The sequence below is a fragment of the Panthera uncia genome, chromosome E1, assembly GCF_023721935.1.
Source record: "Panthera uncia isolate 11264 chromosome E1, Puncia_PCG_1.0, whole genome shotgun sequence".
NCBI lineage: Eukaryota > Metazoa > Chordata > Mammalia > Carnivora > Felidae > Panthera > Panthera uncia.
The window spans coordinates 33,259,731-33,278,210 of NC_064814.1; the positions used below are offsets into that span (position 1 = coordinate 33,259,731).

Below are 18,480 nucleotides of genomic sequence, written 5' to 3' on the forward strand. Positions count from 1 at the left end.
TCACTTTCTTTTTTTTTACTGAACTCCATTTACTGTGTGTTTTTTTTTGTTGTTTTTTACTGAGCCACGTCAATGAATTCTTTTATTAGAATAGTTCTAATAAATTTTCTCAGGTTTTCCAAGTATATAATCATCTGTACATAGTGATCATTTTACCTATTTTGCAATTTTATATAATACTTCCAATGTTAAGGGTAATAATAGTAAGAGAAGAATATATTTATTGCCCAGAATAGGACACTTTTGAGAATGAAAGGTGGTGGGGTACATTATTAGTAATAAACCTGAAACAACAGATATAAACTGAGATTTTCCTTGGCACATTCCAAGTATGGTCATCATTGTCTTCTTTGAGACTTTAATGGGAATACTTCTATGGTTTCCTTCATTAAACGTGAAGTGGCTTTTGAAAATTATATATATATAAAAATATAAATTATTGGATTACTATAAGTTATATAAATGTATAAATATATATGTTAAATTATACAAGTTATATTTATATGTAAATCATAGATTTAATTATAATTTTAAATATAATTTTTAAATATGATTTTTTTGTCATGGTTGAGAAGAATGATTTTATTCCTATTCAGCATTTTCATCAAGAATGAATATTAAACTATGGATATGAATATGATTTTACACATTTTTAAAATATGTTAAATGATACTATTAGACCTTAACACTGAATTATCCTTTCATTTTTGGCTTTTTGGTTGTGTGTGTGTGTGTGTGTGTGTGTACACATGTACAAGAATCCTATTTGCTATTACATTTAGAAATCGTTTCACTATTTATGTATTGATGGTATGGATCTCTTCATATTTTTAGTTAAAGAAAGATGATCTAAATTTGCTTTAGGATCAATGTTGTACTTGTTTTATAAAAATGGATTTTTAAACACTCCTTCCATTAAAAATATTTTATTAAGGAAATTTCATACACAAAGCAGACAGAAAGGACAGCATAATGAACCTCCTTTTGCCCATCACTCCACTTTAAAAATTATCAATACTTTGCCATTTTACCTCCCCTATTTGTTTTATTTACCCATTGTTATTTTTTTTTTTCTTTTGTGGAAGGATCAGTAGAAGAAAGAGTGAGGGATTAGAACTTTTTTTTTTTAATTTTTTTAATGTTTTTTTATTTTTGAGAGACAGAGAGATAGAGCATGAGCAGGGGAGTAGCAGAGAGAGAAGGAGACACAGAATCTGAAGCAGGCTCCAGGCTCTGAACTGTAAGCACAGAGCCCTATGTGGGGCTTGAACTCACAGACCACGAGATCATGACCTGAACTGAAGTCAGACGCTTAACCGACTGAGCCACCCAGGCGCCCCTAGAACTTTTTTTTTAACTTTATTTAAAAAAAGAGTGAGAACGTTTGTGGGTGTCTGTGATGGAGGAGGGGCAGAGAGAGAGGATGAGAGAGAGAATCCCAAGCAGGCTCTGCACTATCAGCACAGAGCTGGACATGGGACTTGAACTCACAAACTGTGAGATCGTGACCTGAGCCGAAATCAAGAGTCAGAGGCTTAACCGATTGAGCCACCCAGGTGCCCTTGACTTTTTTTTTTTTAAGATTTTATTTTTAAGTAATCTCTGCACCCAGTTTGGGGCTCAAACTCACAACTCTGAGATCAAGAGTCACATGCCCCACCGAGTCAGCCAGGTGCCCCAAAAGAAGCTTTTATTTTTTTTAATTTTTTTTGTTTTGTTTTTTTTAAGTAATCTCTACACCCAACATAGGATTGAGAGACTGGAAGGTTTTCAAACAACTATTAGATTTCACATACGTTTACCCATGCGTAAATTAGCATATATTTTTAACAGATATAGACTTTTATTTATTTAAAAAAATTTTTTTAATGTTCATTTATTATTGAGAGACAGAGCATGAGAGGGGGAGGGGCAGAGAGAGAGGGAGACACAGAATCCGAAGCAGGCTCCAGCCTCTGAGCTGTCAGCACAGAGCCTGACGCGGGGCTTAAACCCACAAACTGTGAGATCATGACCTGAGCCGAAGTCGGACGCTTAACCGACTGAGCCACCGGGCACCCCTAATGGACACAGACTTTTAAAGACATAGCAGTGACATTTTAAAGATAGTATTATTACACTTTAGAAAATTAACAATAATTCTTTGTCTAATATGCAGTCTGTTTACAGTTTTTGTTTGTTTAAAAATGTTTTAGAGTTGACTTTCTAAAAATGAGAATCTAAACAAGATACATGCATGGCATTTATTTGTTGAAAATGCATTATTTGTCTTGTAGGATTTCTTATATTCAGGATTTGTTTGAATTTATCCTGGTGGTGTTATTTAAGATAGTGCTCTGTCCCCAGATTTCTAGTAATGATAATTAGATCTAGAGGGTGAATTAGATTCAGGTTTGATTTTGTCCTTGGTTTTTGTTTTTTAGGAATAACACAAAGTGCTATATGCTTACTGTTGCATCACCCAGCAGGCAAATAATGTCCAATTATTTCTCTTTATGATAATGAGTCAGGATCATGTTTTCATGTCATTTTATATTCTTCATCATTTTTTTTTTTTTTACATTTATTTATCTTTGAGAGACAGAGACAGAGTGTGAGTGGGGGAGGGGCAGAGAGAAGGAGACAGAATCCGAAGCAGGCTCCAGGTTCTGAGCTGTCAGCACAGAGCCCAGTGCAGGGCTCGAACCCACGAACCATGAGATCATGACCTGAGCTGAAGTCAGACACCCAACCTACTGAGCCCCAATTCTTCATGATTTTTTTTTTTAACTTTTTTAATTTTTTTTTTAATTTTTTTTTTTTAACGTTTATTTATTTTTGAGACAGAGAGAGACAAAGCATGAACGGGGGAGGGTCAGAGAGAGAGGGAGACACAGAATCTGAAACAGGCTCCAGGCTCTGAGCAGTCAGCCCAGAGCCCGACGCGGGGCTCGAACTCACGGAGCGTGAGATCGTGACCTGAGCCAAAGTCGGACGCTTAACCGACTGAGCCACCCAGGCGCCCCTCTTCATGATTTTTAATGACTATATTGCATTTTGTTGAATGTTCTATAATTTATGTTTATAGTCTATGGCTGGATATTTAGGTGAGATACATTTTCATTAATATACATTAGCTATTTACTAGGTTTTATTATATTGAAGACTCAGACTTCTTCAGCCTAGGGAAAGTCTCTTGTTATTTGATAATTTCAAACATGGACTTTATCAGGAATGATTTGCTTTTGAAGAAGTGGAAGCCTACTCAAAGAAAGGTCAAGTAGGGAGTACAGTTGGCTTTTACTGGAACTGAAAAGTTTTAGGATGCTTTTTTCTTCTCTTTGAGGCCTTAAGTGTGTCTTCTCTTCCTTTCTCTACAGAGTTCTCTCATTATTATTATTTTTTGGTTTGTCTTATGTCCTTACCATGACATGTCAGAATGAAAGCCTTGAATTATGAAATGTTCTTGTCTGCTCCTTGTAGTTAATCAACTCAATCTAAATGCCCCAAATAAAAGTTCCTGAGTAAGTGAGTCTTACTGGTCTTGCTATGCCTGGGAGTGTGTTTGGGTATGGTTGTATGTTATTAGATCCACCTTTTTAGCAGGAACTATAATAAACTTTTTTTTTTTAATGTTTATTTATTTATTTTAGAGAGAGAGAATGAGGAAGGGGGAAGGAGAAAGAGAGAAGGACACAGAATCCAAAGCAGGCTCCAGGCTCTGAGTTGTCAGCCCAGAGTCTGACGTGGGGTTTGAACTCATAAATGGTGAGATCATGACCTGAGCCGAAGTTGGCCGCTTAACCAACTGAGCCACCCAGGTGCCCTTAAACTCTTTTAAAAGTATAGGGTTGGACACCTGTCTAAAGAAGTGCCTAGCACAACATCTTTATATCATGTACACTAAATTCTTACATATATAAAAATATATACCATTCTTGCCCATCTTATTTTCCAAATATTTTTTTGTTATTCTCACTAGTTCATTTTCCAGATTAAACTTAGAACCTGTGATAGATAGTATTTTATTTTTTTTAATGTTTATTTATTTTAGAGAGAGAGCGTGAGCGTGAGCACGTGCACGCAAGTGAGAGAGGTGCAGAGAGAAAGGGAGACACAGAATCCAAAGCAGGCTCCAGGCTCTGAGCAATCAGCACGGAGCCTGACACGGGGCTCAAACCCATGGACCACGAGATCATGACCTGAGCTGAAGTCAGAGGCTTAACCGACTGAGCCACCCAGGTGCTCCGAGCACCTATGGCAGTATTTTAAATCTACCTTGTCTGATATGGTAGCTACTAGCCACCTGTAACTACTTAAATTAATTAAAATTAAAGTGTAGTTCTTTAGTCGCACTAATTACATTTCAAGTACTCACTAGCCACATGTGATAGTGGCAAGTGTATTGAATAGTGCAGATACGGAGCATTTTATCATTGCATAAAGTTCTGTCGGGTAGTGCTGCTAAATTTAAAGGCTTGTATATTGATAATAACTTATCTATTTCCTAATGCTCATGAAAGGCAAAAATCTCTATTTTGTGTAGGTTTTGTTTGTAGCATTTGGTCAATTATGTGTGGAAGATAATGTCACAGTATATCTTTGTTTTCTCGTTTTAAAAGGTTCATTGAAGGAAGTTTGAAAAACTTGTAAGTGTGTAATTGGATTACTTTTCACCAACCTAATAATACATCTCTTTAACACAGTTTCTTTATTTCTAGGTTCTGCTTGATTCATGTCTGGATTATTTGGATTACATAATCATGTAGTTTTGTTCAAGAAGAGCACATAAGTGTATTTCTAATATCACATCAAGAGGCATGTTGATGCCAGTTTGAACACTGTTAATGATAAATTTGACCATTTGGTTAAACTGGTGACTACCTGGTCTCCATTATGAAGGCACATTTTTTTCTTTTGTAATTGATAAGTAATCTGTGGGGTCATTTTTGGAGGCTGTGTGAATATCTTGTTCCCCAACAACTTTTTCTCACTGATTTTAGCATCCATTTAGGTAGCTTGCAGGACTCAGTTAGTACATGGGAGTTGCATGATGGTGAGTTTTAAAATTCTATCATTCTGTTTACATACAATTTTTAGCTGGCATTTTTTTTTTTAATCACCAAGTTCTTAATTAATGTTTATTTATTTTTGAGAGAGAGAGAGAGACAGAGACAGAGCATGAGTGGGGGAGAGGCAGAGAGAGAGGGAGACACAGAATCCAAAACAGGCTCCAGGCTCTGAGCTGTCAGCACAGAGCCTGACGCGGGGCTCGAACTCATGAACCATGAGATCATGACCTGAGTCAAAGTCTGATGCTTAACCACCCAGGTGCCTCTCTTTTTATTTTTATTTTTTTAAGTTTATTTCTTTATTTGGAGAGAGAGAGAGGGAGAGACAGAATCCCAAACAGGCCCCACATGGCCAGTGCAGAGCTGGATGCCGGGTTTGAACCCACAAACCATGAGATCATGACCTGAGCTGCAGATGCTTAACCAACCGAACCACCCAGGTGCCCCAGCTGGCAGTCTTTAAGGAAGAGCTTTCCCTTTTCCACTTACATTCTTTGATTCTTCTTTTTCTTTTCTTTTTTTTGTTATAAATACTCCAGGTATGTCTCATGAAGTTCGCCAGTGTGACTTTGAGACCTGTTGCCATGGGCACTTCTGTGTAAAGTGCTTTTAAACCAAGAGAATTTTTGCTTTTTAGCAATTTGGTCATTTTCATCATGTGTTTATTCTCAAACTGAGGATTTGTATAGAATAGCTATAAATTTAGGTAAAAAGTTATTCCACTTTGGATCTTTCTTGATTAATTCTATTGAAACATAAACTTTTCAGAAACTAGGGCAACTGTGTTAAGGAATTCCCATTTACACCAGACAAGAAAGTAAACAGTAAGTGGAGAGTAGGGTAACAAACACTTATGGTATCAAAAAACAACCGTGAAAAGGATCTGTCTTAATGTGCTAGCCCATTGCAGTTTAACATATTGCTTACAACCTTCACAATAGAATTTGAGTGACTTCAGTTACACATTCCAGGAGACTGGCAGTCTGTTACAATCAGAGTCTGAACTTTAGAGCAGGCTAATTTACAGCGATGGGATGAAGAAAGTTGTGGATTTGTATTACACACTCTCACCTGACACTGTATCTGATCCCTTACCTGCTGATTGACATCTTGAATGAGCTCTTTGAAGCAAGTTCCAGCTTAATTAAAACGTTTGCTTGGTTAGCAGTGATCTGTGAAAGCCTGTGATAAATATTGAATCAGGTTCACCTGCTGGTTGCTGTGAGTGGATAAACAGCTGCTTTGTGCAGTTTAATCATGAAACTGGCAGTAGAGTACTACTGTTTGAATTTTTTAAAAAGAATAGTTGAAAAGGTATAGTTATGTCACTTTTGCTATCTTACTAGAGTGTGTGCTTATGTGAGATTTTGCACAACAGGCATTCAGTACCTGTTTAGATGGCTTCGACAACAGCAATTGGTTGATAAAGATTAACAATAAACCCTCTTTTTTTTTTTTTTTTAAATAAACCCTCTTTTTTATGCCTCAAAGATCTTAGTAACATTCTACATTCATTGGCTTTTTACCACTAGCTTTTTATGTGCGTGGCGTTCTGAAATAAAAAAGGGCAATGTTTTGCTTTTTTGCGAAGTTACATTGTAGATGCAAATGATCCTGTTAAAGCTTTGTTTTGACATTTACATTTATGATTCCAACTTCTCTACAAATTTATCATGTATTTTGTGATAATTTGAGGAACTCTTAGATGTTATTTTTTTCATCTGTAAAATAGAATTAGAAATAAACAGTGAACTAGGTGTTTTAGAATTATATGTTAATATCAGGTAATTAACAAACGTAAAAGATAAATGAATTTATAAGCAGTAGAGAAACCTTTATAAAATTGTCTTCTTTGGACTGTCAACTTGTTTATTCCTTTACAGAATAAATGGGTCTGAGCAAGTTGGTTGTAAAGAAAATGCTGTTTCCATTTGATTTTCATTATAAAATCAGACATAAATTCTTGAATAAAACCCTCACCCAATAAGTCAGAGTCTTCTTCAGCACCTGATGAAAGTTATGGACTTAGTTTCTGGAAATGCACACAAAATTGTGTCTGTAGCTTCTGGGTGATCTCAAACCCTTTCTTCTGGAACAGTTCATGGACCCTAAATTAAGAATCTATTTCCTAATAAATTAGGTTAAAAATTTTTGATCAAGAGATGTTAAGATGAAAATGATCCTGCTTTCATAAGCAGCTAAAGACGAACCAGAATAGACTGTATGTGCTGTGCTGTGTTTCTTTTGAAATTCTTTTTAGCATTTTTCAGGTATATTGTCCACTAGAATCCTTAGCTCCAAAGAGGATCTACCACAGTAGGGATTCTTAATTCTGTACCTAAAGTTTTATAGTTTATATTCCTATCATCACTTTGTTTGGAATTTTATGGGGAGAATTAAATTTTATTTAAGTTATACTCAGTCTGTTCAATATTGTTTTTTTTTTAATTTTTTCATTATATATAGTATTCCATTAATTGAAAAAAACTTCACAATTTATCCATTTTTCTGTTGATACACTTAGCTTATTTTCCTCACTATTAAAACAGTGCTGCAAAGAGTATCCCTACTGTATCTGTCTTAATGTTCAAGAGTTTCTGTAGTATGTATACTTAGTGGTGTCATGCACGGTCACAGTGTCTATGTATCTTTGATTCACTAGATTGCCAATTTGCTCTACAAAGTGGATGTGCTGCTTTATACTTGGGTCAGCAGTTTGTGAGAATTGTTCCATACATATCCTTTCTAACACCCTATCTGATGGATGTGAAATGGGATCGAATTATGATTTTAATTTGCATTTTCCTAACTAATAATGAGGTTGAGCATTAGATTACACATCTTTTCAGATGTTTATTGGCCTTTCAGCTTTTTTGTGATTTTCTTATTCTTGGCCAGCTATTGGATTTGTCTTTTAAAATTAATTTGTTGGAATTCTTTGTATGTTATGGATACTGGTCCTGGGTTATATACAGTGCAAGTATCTTAGTTTGTGCTGCCTTTTTTTTCCCATTTTTTTTTTCTTATAAAGGGGAGTGCCGTTTTAAATAGAAATTTGCATTGTAAGAGATTGTGTTTTCAGTCATTATGCTTTTGGTATATTGTTTAAGAAATCTTTTCCCACATTGGGATCATACAAATATATTCCTATACAGGGCCAGAGACCTTATTTCCCACAAAACATAAAATATTTCAATTCTGGCCCTTTACAGAAAACTTATGTTGATGTATGCTTTAACGAATCTCTTAATTGAGAGTTTTGATTTTTTTTTTCCCTTATGGAACATAATGTAAATCTTGTTAGAAAATATTTGATTTAAATGTCAGCTAATAATAAGTTAAAATAGTTTTTTGAAGTAAATTTTATAGCTTACTCTTAGGAATATTTTGTAATTACATTCAGAAAATAATGCACTTAAAGTACTGACTTTAAACAGTTCTGTAACTCATGAGTCAAACTGGTATTGGTAAACAATCTGCAAACTATGCTTTGTTGAAAATTAAAGAGTATGCAGTCTTTGTCAGTGAGATGAGGTGACCCTTGTCATTGTCTTCTAGTTGGTTCGATATATCAAGAATTCTGATGTTTCTTGAATGAATGTATGGATGGATGAATAAATGAAATAGTACATGTAAAGTGTTTAGCACAGGGACAGCCTTCATAAATGATAGTTATTATTAATAATGAGTATATCAGGATGTTTGTCACTCACAACTAAAAGTGGCTCGAATATTAGCATAACAAGATGATTTTTCTTTTTGGCTTTGAAAATAACAAGTTTCCCTGTACTTTTTATTTTAAAGCTAACCTTTTTATTTTGAAGTAACTTTTTGATATGTGGAGAACTTCAAACTAGGACATCAATTATGCATCTATCAGACAAATAAAATGCAGTACATGTACAGTATTTGGCTTAGGGACATTAGTCAAAATACATCAATTAAAAAAAATTTCAGTTACAGTTATGCAAAACACCATGTTCAGTGAATGAGTTATATAAAGAAATATAAGAAATAGTTTCTTTCCTTAAGGAATTTGCAGTGTGGTTGAAAGACAAAACATGCACATGTGGAAAGTTTCAGAAAAGTATGTTTCTATTTCATGGGCCTAGTTTTCCCTTTATTTCCTACAAATAAACTTCTTTTGGGTCTCTTTTGCTCTCCACTTTTTTTATACACTTATTTTTCACATTAAATATATCCTTTTATGTCTGTGTTCAGAATTCAATTCATAGCCTCCTTTTAGAAGGTCCTCTGATTTATGAATTAGCAAAATAACTTCTCTGGCAATGTAATAGTTTCTAGCTATTCTTTTATTATTTTCCATTTTTAAATGTATTTAGTCACCATGCTCATTTTTGTTTTTCAGCTGTTTAGGCATAGTAACTTTTTTGTTGTTGTGTAGAAAAGTTGCAGAAAATTATGAAACCTTAGACTTTGTATCATACCTTAATCTACTTGAACTTTTTTTTTTTTTTTTTTTAGAGAGTGAAAGCGTTGGAGAAGGACAGAGGGGGAGGAAGAGGGGTGGGAGGGAGAGAATCTCAGTCAAACTCCACATTCAGCATGGAGCCTGATGAGGGGCTCAATCTCATGATCCTGGGATCATGTCCTGAGCTGAAATCAAGAGTTGAACACTCAACCGACCGAGCCACCCAGGCGCCCCTTAATCTACTTGACCTTCTAATTATAACTTTGTGAAAAGAATAGTGTCAAGGACTCAGAAGTTGGCCTGTCTTTAAAATCAAATCTTATAATCTTTCTTTATCCTTTCAAAAATTTAGATATATGTTTCTATATATATATAGTATGACAAGAGAGAGAATAGAACTTGTAGACATGAAGAGGATTTCCTAAAATCCTTGGTTGCTGACCTTCTAAGAACAGATTTAAAATTTTTTTTTTAATGCTTATTCCTTTTTGAGAGAGGGAGACAGAGTGTGAGTGGGAGAGGGGCAGAAAGAGAGGGAGACACAGAATCTGAAGCAGGCTCCAGGCTCTGAGCTGTTAGCACAGAGCCTGACGTGGGGCTCTAACCCATGAACTGCGAGGTCAAGACCTGAGCCGAAGTCTGATGCTTAACCAACTCAGCCACCCAGGTGCCCCAAGAAGAGTTTTGACTCTTGTAGATTTGAAATGTAATTTATGTATGTATGTATGTATGTATGTATGTATGTATTAGATTTTATCTTCACGTTATCTCCATGGACCCAGTGTGGGGCTCGAACTCACAATCCTGAGATCAAGAGTCACATGCTTTACTGACTGAGCTGGCCAGGTGCCCCTGAAATGTATTTTTAAACAGTTGACCTCCTGCATATGGAAATAATACAATTGTCACACCAACGTATGTCTCTTATGTTTCTGTTTATGAATATACATATTAATGTATATATATAGGCTCCACACCCAACATGGGGCTTGAACTCATGACCCTGAGATCAAGAGTTGCATGTTCCACTTACTGAACTATTAGGGGCCCCTAATAGTTTTTGTTTGTTTTGTTTTTTGTTTCTCTTTAAATGATAGAATTTTGGTGTTATTTGGCTTGGGTTTTCTTGCCTTTTGTTGAAGTAAAAGGACTCTAGACAGTTTCTAGTTATAGGAAAAGCAGCCATCTCTTAAAGAGGTTGGTTCTGCCACTCAGTGTCGCCACTTTCAGGTCTTAGAGATTATAGGTTTTGGGGAACCTGTATGTTTTATCTTTCTTGATATTCAGATATGTTGGGTGAGAGTGAACATTTTTTTATTTATTCTCCAGTTTACTAATGCGGTTTCTGTAAATTCAAAGGTCAGAAGCAAAAGAAAAATATCCCTATGAAAGATAAAGCTGATAGCTTGTTAGTGGGAGAAATATTTAATGAAAGGTACAAAATTTAATTTATCCATTTATTATTTCAAGACGGCTAGATCAAAGTGTTTCAGAAAGAGGCCATAAAGTGTTAGCCTATTAATTGGATTTGAGGATATTATGACTTCCTGACATTGCTGTTTTTAGTATTCTTTCTCTAGTTTTCTTACAGAATTGAAAGTTGGTGATTTTGGTACAAATAATTCTCTTTTGTAGCTAAATAAATGCCTTTTTTCTTTTGCCACATTAAATTTTTTCCATCTGAAATAGGATTGATTGTATCAAATCCTTTGAATGGAAGCTTCAATAGAAGATCACTTCTGAAGAAATAATTCCTCTTTAATATTGCAAAGGAAAAACAATGAATTTTCTTTCTTAATTTCTATTTTCTCCAATACTTGCATAACCACCCACGGAAAAATCATATTCTTAAGGAGAGTCAGCCTCAAATTCATAGATGATATATTTACTTCAGACCAGTGTAAAACTTAATAAACAAAAACATGTTTTATTAAGTTTTACACTGGTCTGAAGTAAATTAGCCATAAAATTAGCCATAGTTTCTAATTTTCTCAGTTATGGGGTGAGAACCAGATTTAAGGTACCTAAATAAAGCTGCTCTACTGGCAAAAGTTTTCTAAAACTAGTTCTTGATCTTTAGCTTTTGTTAGTTATAGCTACTATCATAACATTTTAAGATAGGGAGATCCTTTATTTTAATTTATTAGTGCCAAATTTTAAAAAGTAAAGAGTTTTAATATAAAACAGCAAGTTACTAAACTGTATAATAGCATTTCTTTTTGCTTGAAAAAAATTGTGTGGTAGATGTATATGTATGAAGGTTTACAAGTTATGTGTTAGATAATTTGGCATAGGGGGTTGACTTATTTTGTTTATTTCAATATTGTTTGGACTTTTTGGTTAGAAAACAGTGGAATTAAAAGGAGTAGGTGATAAAGCTTTAAGTGAAATTGATTTTGAAAGCGTTTCATCAAAAAGGAGGTCTTCTAAGCTTTGAGAAAACAACACTTTATTGGATTACTTTTATGCTTGGATATAATATATCCATATAGTATATAACAATGCATTAGACCCTAGCATTCCAATATTCAACTTAATATTCAGTATTTAATTTACTATATCATACGGTAAGAGAAATACTATAATTGAATGAAAAGAGTGGAGGTACAGAAGAGTAAACTACTTCTGCTACCTCAAGTTATCTCAATTCATTAACTAGGTTAATTAACGTGATCATTGCAAAGGCCAAAAAAGAATTCAGTCAGAAATATCATGATATAATTTGCATTCCATTTTCTGTGACCATAAATTGTTATATATTGCAACATATGTAACATAAACCACATGTCAGCTGTTTCCTGCCTCACTGTTGACAAGAGCCCCATTCATAACTCTTCTTTTTATCCTTTCAGTGAATAAGTAATTATTCAATATAGAAGGCAGGATATTTGGAACTGGCTATTTAATGTGGCAGCACTCTGTAATGAAATCTGCTGCTACTGGCAACCTGAGAGGGGAATGTAACAATTCCAGCATGGCTGTAACTTTATCTGCTTTGACTGACTGTTTATTTGGCACATCAGTGAACCTTTTATCCCTGTGAGTGACAGCTCCAGAAGGGTCACATTTACATCCATTCTATCATGTATTGTAATATTTAATGGTGGACAAGGTTGAGCGAGACTGGGAGTAATTTGAACTTGCTTTTCCACTGAGTTGAGGCTAAAAGACAGCTTGATCCCCAGTATTGTGGTGTAACATGCTATGACTTAGTATTTGTTTATGAAGGCTACTCTTACTGATTATAATTAAAAAAAAAAAATTCAGTTAAATGGTGTATTTGTTCTACTAAACTAAAACTCTACAGCACACATTTTCTTAAGCTACTGTGCTAGTTTTTTTCCCATCAGTGACCACTAATATAAAACTAACCACCTCACAGTATTTCTCTTAAATGAGGCTGCATTCTGTCTCATTTGTGTAGTAATTAAGGTTGAAAAGGGAGTAGTTATTAAGAACCCATGGTTCTGAAATACAGCATTGAACTTTTTATTTTATTTTTGAGAATTTGAAAACAGAAGAGAAAAGTCAGGTAAATAATGGACTATATTCTTGATGTTCCAAATGGTATGCTTAAGGAGACATATATCTATTTTAATTATGGAACTAAATTATGAGTAAAGTTGTCCAGAAAAAGCTATCCTGTATAATTTTACTGATGGATTTGCATTCCATGACAGGTAATTTAATTTCAGAAAGACTGTTCCGTGCAATATACTTCATTATTAAGTATTAATAATTTACATTCATTTTTATCCCTTTGCTAGAGAATAGTTTTCTTGTTTTTAGTGATGTTTTAGATTCAACTTGATATTTCTATTTTTTTGTAAGCTATATTTAAAATGCTTTTTAAAATATTGGTATATTACAGGATATTTGAATGGGCTACTCTGTAAACAAAAATAGCACTATCAACTCTAAACTAATATTGCGTGTTCACTTGAAGTCTAAGCAAAAATGAAAATTGTTCTCCATTTTGTCTTATTTTTTACAATTTGTGAAAGAGGAGAATTAAAATCTATTTAAAACATTTGGAATTCAACAGTTGGAGTGATATGTTAGAAAGCCATGTAAATATGGAAACATCATTTATAACTTCTAAGAGTGCAACAGAACCGATTTGAAATGGAGTTTTTAGTTTTTTCTTTAATGGTAAGTTTTAGATGATGTAACATCTTGATACTCTCTTTATTTGACAGTTGTGATTTATTACTTATAGCTTCTGATTGTGTGAGAGGTTTAATAACATTTTTTGTGGTATACCAGACATGAGTTGTCTTTTCTTTTCTTTGTTACAGCCCCCTGGTCACTGTTCCAGGTGTTGTTGTTCTACTAAACAAGGAAACAGTCAAGGTTACTCAAATACCACTAAGAAGGATCATGGGGGGAAATCCAAGATACCCAAAATATATTTTGGGACGCGCACACACAAGCAGATTGCTCAGATTACTAGAGAGCTCCGGAGAACAGCATACTCAGGGGTCCCAATGACTATTCTTTCCAGCAGGGATCATACTTGTGTCCATCCAGAAGTAGTGGGCAACTTCAACAGAAATGAAAAGTGCATGGAGTTGCTGGATGGAAAAAATGTGAGTAAAGTTATTTTGTTTCAGAGGAAAAACAAGGCTGAAAAGATTCAGTTTTTTATGTGTTCATCTTATGTTTTATATGTGTATTTCCAGTGATAATCTAACCTATGAAAATCAAATTACTTGCTAGTACTGATAGATTTCTTATGGTAAAATTGTTTTTAAAAATTTTTCTTTAAAATTTTTTTTCTTTGAGTTTAAAATCATAGATTTTCGTTCTAAAGCTTGGGGATATTTTAGTTAGGTGTCTTCTTCTTTGAAATCCTGCCACCAAAAATATTCAAACATGGATGATGTCATAGGAGGAGATGAAAGTATTTAAGTGATTGAATTTAATTAGATTTAATTAATATATTTTATGTGCAGTATTTTAAAACTTCAAAAGAAGATAGTTTATTTAGGCTCTCCCTTGAGTAAATTTTTAAAATACTTTTTAATTGAATGAGAAATATAATGATTATCCTATCTTACAATTCTGATTAGTACAAACTTCTGTTTCAAAAAAAAGTTATTAAATTATTAACTTTAAAGATACGTCATTAATGGTTTTGAAGTTTTCCAGGGAAATCTTGAATAATATGAATTTGGGCAAGGTGGAAATTGAGAAGTCTTTCTTAGTAAAAACATACGATTTTTTAATAGTTTTTTGGCGGTATTTGTTAGTCTGTGTACAGTTTAATAACTTGTTTACTCTGAAACTGAAATTACAAGTCTGGAATATACTCAGATTATTGGTGAACTGTAAATTGATAGTCTATGAAATTACCTATAATAATTTAATATGTTTTGAAAGTTATTCTCTTTTGCTAATATTTTGTCAGAGTTGCTTCTACACAAAAAGCTGTGAGCCATAGGTAGCCCTGGAGTTTTATTTAATTGATAGATCACCTTCTACCATGTAATTTGAATAAATTATTTTGTATTATGCATTTCTTTTTCAGTGCTTATGGTTATTTGTCTTGACCTTATTCTTCCTCAGAATGCTTAGCTCATAGGCATACATGAACATTCTTTTTCTTGTTCTCAAGTCATGAAGGTAATTTGGTATCGTAATTATGCCAATTACAAAGTCACGATAGGTGTCTATGTTTACTATGGCTGAATCACCAAAGTGAAATGATAAATAGATAACTGACAGTTTGAGTGAAAAAGAGTTTAAAGTGTGATAACACTTCAATTGACAGACTCCCCTCAGGGTTGTGTTACACTGCTAAAATGGATGAACCATTCTGGTTTTGCTATCAGCCTGCACAGGAGTGTCATTCTAAGTGCCCTTGAAGTGTAAACTTTCCGATTTTTTGGCTTGATCCAAAGGCACATGTGTTTTTGTTCGGTTTCTTTTGCAGAAGTGCTCCTGTACTGGAAAAGCAATGCACTTACCTGCTAAAAGTTAATTTTTGTTTCAATTAACAAAAAAATCATCTTAATTAGCCCCAGAAATAATTGTAAAAAATTATTCTCGATATGGAAAATATGGTTTTTTGTGAAAATGAGATTTAACAGTTAATAATCACATACTCTGAAGGCATCTTGGTGATCATTTGGTACAAATACAAGCTTTTAGCATAGTACAGAAGATACTTGGAATGAAGAAATGGCGAATGTATTTTTAAACTCAATCTGTATCAAAGTCAGTATGAAAGATATTTGGCATGTCTCCATCTGTCTCTGGATCCCACAATCAGGATTTTAGAGGAACCTTAGAAATAGCAGCCTTTGGGTCTGAGGAATCTTTAATAGGCTCCTGTCTCATTTACGCTTTTGATGCCTCATCACATGAGAAAAATTGGCCCTGAGGTTTGTCCAATGTCTGACAGCGAGTTAGCAAGAAAGACAACTTTTCTAACTCCTAGCCGTTGTTATTTTGATTATACTAGAAAGAAAACAAAAGGTGGCTTATGAAATGAGGAAGTTGACACAGCATGAGGAGTAAAAAAGAGTAGTAGAGATGGGACAGAGGAAGTGAAAGAATGAACTAAATAAACGTTAGGTGAACCCTTTCCTCTTGATTTTTATTGTTAGTACCTTGGAGGTTCTTTTTACATGACCGAATACAAAGCTGTAGAACTAGTAGTCCCTCGGCTGATCATGCCTTGTCCTGGAATTGGCGACATTATTTTATAGGTTATGAACCTTTTATGTTTTACTCCATCTCTAGTAATTTCTAGGTATTTTTGTGAATGTAATGAGTAAATATGTTTTGAAAACGTAGATTTGGCTTTTGGATAGTTTGTAGATAAGAATGTACTATGTGTATATATATAACAATTGTATATATATAATTCCCTTTCACTTGTTAAGGACAGCAAACTGAGATGATAAATATTGGATTTCACAATCATTTAATTTTTTTATTGGTACATAGAATTAGTGAAAATAAAAACAGCCCATTCTTCTACCACTTAGTCCCAAATGAAAATTGAAAAACAGTAATAATATATTTGTGGTTAGAAGACTCAAAATTACAGAAAGGTGTAACATAAAAAGAGAAAAATCTCTTTTTTTTTACTCTTCCCATTTTCTTAACCTTTCAAGGAAATTACTGTAAAGTTTTATGTATATTCTTCCAAAACACTTAAAATATGCATTTGTTATATGTGTATATACTCTTTTAAAAGCTCAAGTACATTGGCACATGGACAAATTTAACACATTTCTTAAGGGCTATATCTTTTACATGAATTTACCATAAGTTATTTAACATGTCCCTTCTTGATAGACATTAAACATTGCATTATATACATATTCACATGAATGGTGAAATTTTAAATTTTGGTAGTCATTGATAAATTGTGTGCTTTTAATAGAAGTTTATACTTCTAATGTATATTTATACTTCTAATTTTATACATCTTTTAATAGGATATGACACACTGTTGCTAGGACTTATTTTCTCTTATTTTTTGATTAGCATTTATTAATAAAATTTTTTACTTCTAATAATAGATTAGCAAAGGACATTAGCAGATAGTACATGAAAGAAGAAATGCAAGTTACTGTTGAAACTTGTTAGCATGTTCATATAGTATAATAGCAGTGTTAAACCTTGCTGGAATATATAAAAAAAGTCAAAGCAAGAAGATTCTATTTTTTACCTTTAAAATAGGTAAAGATAGAAAAGATAATATTAGTGTTGATAAAGTTATGGGGAAAGGGTAATGTAAAATGCTATATGCTTTTTGGAGGATAATTTGGTGGTATAGTTTTTATGAAACTTAAAACTACTTTGTACTGTTTGGTCTTATAATGCCATATCTAAAATTGTATACTAAGAAAATGTTGAGAAATGTGCATTAAATTGAAATTCTCGTTGAAGCATTATTTATAATGTAAAAATTGGTAACAGTCTAAATGCCCAGCAATAATGAAACTGGTTTATAACTATTAATTCAATGTACATATGTGGGCAACAATGAAAAACTACTTAGTGATGTGAGAAAATATTTCTGATAGGATTTTTAGTCAGATGGAGAGAAAAAAAATGATTCTGGTTTTATAAAAAATTTATTGTGGCTTTATTTTTTGTGGCTAAATTGTTAATAATCCTTGATGCCTGGGGAAAATTTGCTTTGTTCTCATCGTTTAAATATTAGATCACATTGTAGAGTTGTATTCATATGTACATACGAATATAAGAATTATGAAATGAAACATATCAAATGTTACTGGTACATTCTTTGTATGGTAGATTTATAGATAATTTAGTGAGTTTTTTGGTACTGTTTGTATTTTCCAAATATTTTGTAGTGAACACTCTTTATTTTTTTTCCCCTAAGACATCCCTCCTTCCCTTTCTCCTTTTTTCCTTACATATATTTGATTAAGTAATACTCTCTCATGGCTTAACTGAAAACTATAAAAGTATCTATAGAGAAAAATGTCTCTCGCTCCTGTCTCCAAGTCACTTAGCTGTCGTCTTTGAAAGCAACCAGTGATACCATTGTTCTTGTATATCCTTCAAGAAATATTTTTGCCTAAAATCTCTTTATTTTTTTTTTTAATGTTTATTTATTTTTGAGAAAGAGAAACAGACTCTGAGTAGGGAAGGGGCAGAGAGAGAGGGAGACAAAGAATTCAAAGCAGTCTCTAGGCACTGAGCTGTCAGCACACAGCCTGATGCGGGGCTCAAACTCATGAACTGCGAGATTATGACCTGAGCTGAAGTTGGACGCTTAACTGACTGAGTCTCCTAGGCTCTCCAATATCAGTTTAATCAGAACAATGGTACAACAAACATAATTTAAATTTTTTTCTTTTTTCAGGTTAATTTGGAGTATCTAGAGCTATACTGATCTGGAGCTCTGAGTCGACCATTACAGTTGTTTTTTTTAATTTACTTTATTTTTTTTTATGTTTTTATGGTTTTTTAAATGTTTTTTTAAATGTATTTATTTTGAGAGAGAGAGTA

General features: G+C 33.5%; 1 protein-coding gene across 1 annotated transcript in view; it reads left to right on the top strand.

Moving 5' to 3' along the window:
* BRIP1 (BRCA1 interacting helicase 1) overlaps nucleotides 1-18,480 on the top strand; it is a 202,466-nt gene that overhangs the window by 34,513 nt on the left and 149,473 nt on the right. Inside the window, 1 exon segment of the mRNA XM_049636532.1 lies at nucleotides 13,782-14,072. Coding sequence (XP_049492489.1) covers nucleotides 13,782-14,072 — 291 coding nt within the window.